Raw genomic sequence first — 6,138 nt, forward strand, 5'->3', positions numbered from 1 at the left:
AACACGTGCCTAATTATTTATCTAAGCCTACATAATTATCGTCGTTTCGTCAAAATCGGGGCGAGACCGCTGGCGTCATCGCATTGTCAGAGTATACTATTCCAAAACGAGAAGACGATTCGGTTAGGCTGGGTGGAGCGATTTTAACTCTATTTATATTATAGATTTGTTACTCAGATTCCGAACTGGTCCATTTTGTTGATATCTAGAGAAATAATTCATAGATTCATTCCAAATTTTATACAACGTAGCCTTGGAACATACCTATAAGTCGCCATCAGTCATAGCTTGCTTCACCCCCTTTCTTGCGACCGCCCCCACTTTCTTCTGGACACCTGCCATTAGGCTTTTCCCATGCTCGTTTGCTTCTTGAAAGCTGATTCTTTTCCACATCCTTTTGAATCCTGTCAACCCTTTTGGTTTTCTCTTTTCCTTTGAGTATCGTCTTTTACAATTTGCCCAAAATCTTTCAATTGGACGACATTGCGGAAGATTAGGAGCGTTTCCTTCACGGGTGATGAAATTGATGTTTTTTGATTTGAGATAGTCCGTCACAATTTTGGCGTAGTGACAAGTGGCCATATCAGGCCAGAAGATAATACTTTCTGGGGAATGATGTTGATGTATGAAGGGTTCCAGAACGCCTTTGATACATTTCTCCAGGTACATCTTGGAGTTCATTTTTGCCTCCGTAATGAAGGGTTCCGAGCAATTTCCGTCCGAGTCCAGGATTTGGTAAACCAAATATTTCTTCGGGAACTTGCTTTTGACTTTGAATTGGTCTTCATAAGACACTTCACCATCTTTCGAGGAGTGATAAAATTGACGGCTTGGGACTTCAGCTGGATCGAGGTAAACGTACGTTTCGTCATCCATGACGATAACTTTTCGTGTCAGTTTTCGATAAATTTTTTTGCATGCCTTCTGAATTCTGGCTTCTTGACCGTTGATATATTTTGGTGAACTCTTTTTGGTTTTCGCAGTGATCCCCAACTTCTCTACTTTAATTCTGTTCACCCAGGACCTCGACATTTTAAGTTTCCGAGCAGCCTGACCGACAGTTGTAGAAGGCTTATCACTAAAAATTTTTTTGATCTTGTTTATCTTCGCTTTGGTCGCTATCTTTGGTTTGGGGCCTGGGATCTTTTTGAAAGTAATTTCATTGGATTCCTTGCACTTTTTTATGTAAGAATAAATTGTAGTCTTTTTGAAATTTTCTTTCTTGAAATGCTGCCAGGTCGAATTGGAGTCTTGATTTGCGACAGAAAAGTAAAAATGCAAAACTCGTTTTGCTAATTCTTCGCTTTCACCTCGTTTTAAATGAGAACCGGACATCATAGAAATATGAAATTTTGAGCACAGACAGAGTATGACTTCCTCTTTCAAATACAGAACTAATTATTTTAATTGGTATATTGGCGCCAGAAATATCTCTCGCAATACCCCAGTTCGGAATCTGAGTAACAAATCCTTATGTGGCGTTTTAATTGGTTCATCTGTATTGATTGTTATCTTTGAGTTGCGTAAAATGTTGTACCTAGTAACTTTAGCGGTAGCTTTTAAAATTAGGCGTGTCGCTAGAATATTTATTCAAAATGTTTGGCGGTGTAGAATACAGCGCAGAATGCGATGAATTATTTAATTATGTCTGAAAACATAAGTAATTTCACATGGCGCTAGATTGATTTGTTATTGCCTTGCAAAATAATATGAACATTTCATAGAACTTATGTGAATTAGTATAAAGGCATATGTGTGCTTGTATCTTATTATACATAGTTCCTATTTATCACTTTCCCGGGGTTCAACCAATTCCTGACAACCAATAACGTGTTTAAACAAGCTCACTGAAATTTTTCTTGGTGCAATTTAAGAACTAAACATAAAGTATTTACACACTTTCCGTTGTTTTAATATTCCACTCCTTTGTTAGCATTTCAATTCCATTAAGTATTACATTGCCGGCGAAGGGGGGGGAGAAGGAGGGCATATTCGCAGAACTGTTCCCCCAGAAATGGATCAAAATCGCCTGTTTAGAAACATGAATGGTATTTTGTAGATACCTGGTGGTGCCATATGTTATGTAGACTACAGAAAGTGGAACATTACTTAAAATGTCCACATACTTTAGATTTAAGAAAAATAGTAGCCAAATTGCTTACAAAAGTAAACATTGACTCGCGAGCCTTCGACGACGCCTTCCTTCATGGGGTTTCGCATGCGGGGGGAAATGTAATTATTTTTTATGCAAATAATATTATTTATAAAGCATTTGTCCACCGATTAAATAATTACTCTGGCAATTTTGATCTCATTTCCTCTTTCCGTCACCTTCTTTATGGACGGATTTTGACTGATTTTTATGCATGCAGTATAAATTCGAGCCTTTTTCCTAAATTTCAAAAAAATTGGGACAAATTTTCTATTTATAAAATTTCCAAGAATAAAATAAACATTAATTTAGGGTTTTGATGCAATTAACTTTCCTTTTTCTGCATGATTAACCAATACCTAGTCGTAAATTAGTATGTAAGATAAACCCACCTAGTTTTATGATGTGATAAGATTTTACTATATATTTGATACGTCGTTTGTTAAGAAAACCTTGTAATTATATTAATTAATGATATTCTATGAATTCTGAAATTGTCCAAAATTACTAAAATTGTAACATTTTAAGAGGCAAGAAGATACGGGAGACAAGCACTGGCTTAGTTCCTACCCATGACGGCCAAATTTTGTAAAGCCTTGTCGAGAAGACGTCGCCTCAATATTTTTATAATAAATGATATGTATTTGATGATTTAATTTGAATATTTGGAATAAATTCGTGCGTTATATTAAAAAAAAAAAAAAAAGACTACAGAAATTAATATAGCCGGCTAAGTTTATTGAATCTTGAAAAATAAGGATATCCCGAGAAAGCCCATTAAATTCTCTTCAAAATAAACCAAATAGTTTTCTAGATTTCCTCTTTTCGAAGCGACTCTAGCCCAAAGTCTTGGCACCCGCGTCTGATCCGCGGTACGCACGCGTTCGAAGGGATCTAGGTCCAATTTCGTGACGATAGAATTTTTCTCGGATTCCAAACTTGTGTGGGGTTTAAAAGATGCATCTGGCTCCAACTTGGATAATATGTCATAGTCCAGAAGGTCGAGGTTCAGCGGCACTGAATTTTATTCTTAATCCGAAATGGAGCCGACAATTTTACAATTTTATTAGGTCGACTTATCAATACGATTCGCAGCATCTACGCGCTCTATGGTGTGGCCTTTCCCAATAATCTCAATAGCATTCGTGCACCTAATCTCTTTCAAAACATGTCCAGTTCCAGTGATGAATGCATTGTAAAAATTAGCATTTTCAACTGTACACGATGGGGAGTCTTCTGCCAAATGAATACATATCGGGCCATATTTTTGGGCAAAAGGTGTCCAGCGTGCATATGGTGGGTACGCATTATTTTTGATTGGTTTGGTATGGGAATTTGTACATTTGACAGATTTTAAAACATTATTCTTTCCCCTAATAGTAATTGCTGGCCTACCATAAAGAATGTAAGATTTGACATGTAAGATTTCAATGTTACTGAATTTATTTCGATTTCCTGAGACAAACAAATCGTCACAAGTAACATTACTGAAACTGCCATCATTACCAGACACGTCTAAAAATCCCAAGTTAAGATTGTTAATTGTACAGGAGTTTCCCCTGATGTGTAATGACAAATGCTGATGGACTGAAGGATTAACCCCATTAAAAGCAACATTGTCAACTTTAAAACCGTAAGCTTTTCTTATCTCATCCGAAATATTAAGATTTACTATATCTCCTGGCAAAATGAGGTCTTGGATACCAGAGAATTGCACATGCGATTCCACATTATATACGGTACTTTCAATGCGTATTTCATCATGCCCTGTAATTCTGTCCTTGACTCGTCTCTTAGTAAGTCGAATAATAATATTTGCCCAATTTGGAAACCACCAATTTGCCTCTACGACAAGACTTGAATCCGAATCATGAACCAACCCGTCGAACATAGAGGCCGTATCTTTCTGTCTAATTGCCTGCACAACTTCCCACCACACCAAACCAAACGAATACAAATCAGCGGGAATGCCGTAATCCGAAAATTTTGTTTCAGGGGCGCGATACGTGTTATTGCCGACCCTGGTGGTTAGTGTGTTAGTGACCGTTTCTTCGCTATGGAGCTTTCGGCATAGCCCGAAATCTCCCACTTTAACTGGAAAGGCAGACTCTTCTTCCGTAGAAGAGAAGGAAAACATAATGTTTTCTGGGCGAAAGTCCCGATGCATGATTTTATTGTTGTGCAGATATTTTAGCCCTTCGTACATGTCCTTAACTATTTGCTTTCGAACTGGATGGAGCTTCGGATCGTCAGCCTGATTATTTCTGTTCAGCCACTGACGCAACGACATACCGCATACCTCCATTTGAATGCAGAGCGTCGGAATTTGTGTTCCTCGTTGTGCTTGTAGAAAGAAGAGTTGAAATTTATCTAAAACGGTATAGTTGTTCTGAAGGCAAGGAAGACTTAGCAAGGCTTGTACATCCCCCACAGCGAAAGGTTTTTCGGTTGATGCAAGTATTTCGATCAAATTGTCGTGTTTCTTTCCAGAAATTAATTTGTATTCTCGGGAGAGTCGTAGTTTTTCACATTCCAGCTCCGTCGAGGTTTTATCGGTCGGGTCAACAAATATTATTTTAATAGCAGTGGATTTTTCCAGTCGATCAACCTAATTTGTAATAAAATGTTAAAGTTACTGGTTTTTGACTTCGCATGAAAATTAACACCGTATTTCAATAATTATATGAATGTATGTACAATCCTAAACCAATTACATCACCATCAAGTGTATTTTCAACATGGTACAAAAATCAAAACTGATTAATATCATGAATTACCGCCTGGAAAACGTAACCGAATGATCCATGTCCAAGAAAGGATTTCAACGTTTGGGTCCTCAACCAGGAATTTATAGATTCTGACGGAACGGCTGGACCCACTTCCATTTTGCGGTAGGAAATCTTTACCAAATTGAATAAGTTCAGTAAACTCGAACGAGGATGATTTGAGAATGGAGAGATATATTGCAAACGGCGCATTAACGTGACATCCTAATCAGAGTCAAAGTATGTTTAAGTGTATATGTCTGTAAATACTGGTAGCAACAAGATAAGCTGGCCCGATGATAAGGGCATGACAAGCTCAAGAGTTCCTGATAGCGAGATGTCTCCACCGAGTGGACAACTTCGTGGTCAGTTTAATCGAACATGTATTATTTGCCAACGTTCACAAAATATTGCGTATAAATATCTGAAACTTGGTCATGGAAATGTTTATCTTGCTTAAAATCATTGCTTTGTACACACGTTGACAACTCAACTTATAACCTAACTGGACCCACTCCCATTTTAGGATAAGAAATATTCACCAATTTTTTGAATCAGTTCACTGAACTCGAACTAGGGAAGAGAAATGTTGCAAACTGCGCAATAAAGTGATATAATAATCATAGTCAAAGTCTGTGCAGGTATATATGCATGTGTGTATGTATCTACTGGTGGCGACAAGATAGATAAGCTAGCTCGAAGATAAGGGCACGATAAGCTTCGGAATGCTTGGCAGCGTTTGATTTTCACAGAGTGGACACCATCCACATCACTGTTTAACAGTATGCATGTATATTCAAGCATAATATTATGTTCACAGAACATTGCAAATAAATCTCTGAATGCAAATATTAATCAAAATACTGTGCTCATTTCTTCATACTGTATACGTCACTCAATGTTCAATATATTTGCACAGTGTCAAATCGTTTAGCGTAGAAACTAATTGTACTAGAGCTTGTTTATTCATTAGTCGGGCTTCAATTTACTAAAAGAGCGAAATATTTATTTTATTATTTTTTTGGGTTTGCTTCATTGCTTATCATAATTTTTAGTGTTTTAAGGGGCTTGAAGGTATTAAATTTCATTTGTCCTTCGTTCCGCTTGCTTATCAAACATTTAATTTCCTTTTATTTAGTTTGCATATAATTAATTTATCTAAGCTCAATTACATAAATTTCTCCGCCTTTCGGACAATAGTTTTCTCCTCAAAAAATAGTG

At 37.1% G+C, this 6,138-nt stretch overlaps 1 protein-coding gene across 1 annotated transcript; it reads right to left on the bottom strand.

Annotated features, from left to right (window-relative positions):
* Nucleotides 1-2,869: 2,869 nt before the first annotated feature.
* LOC110860942 (serine/threonine-protein kinase ppk34) lies at nt 2,870-5,495 on the bottom strand. The gene is made up of 2 exons (XM_022110057.2): nt 4,930-5,495; nt 2,870-4,760 (listed from the first exon to the last, which is right to left on the bottom strand). The coding sequence occupies exons 1-2, from the start codon at nt 5,128-5,130 to the stop codon at nt 3,219-3,221; spliced, it is 1,743 nt and encodes a 580-aa protein (XP_021965749.2). The 5' UTR covers nt 5,131-5,495; the 3' UTR covers nt 2,870-3,218.
* Nucleotides 5,496-6,138: the final 643 nt, after the last annotated feature.

The sequence above is a fragment of the Folsomia candida genome, unplaced genomic scaffold, assembly GCF_002217175.1.
Source record: "Folsomia candida strain VU population unplaced genomic scaffold, ASM221717v1 Fcan01_Sc036, whole genome shotgun sequence".
NCBI lineage: Eukaryota > Metazoa > Arthropoda > Collembola > Entomobryomorpha > Isotomidae > Folsomia > Folsomia candida.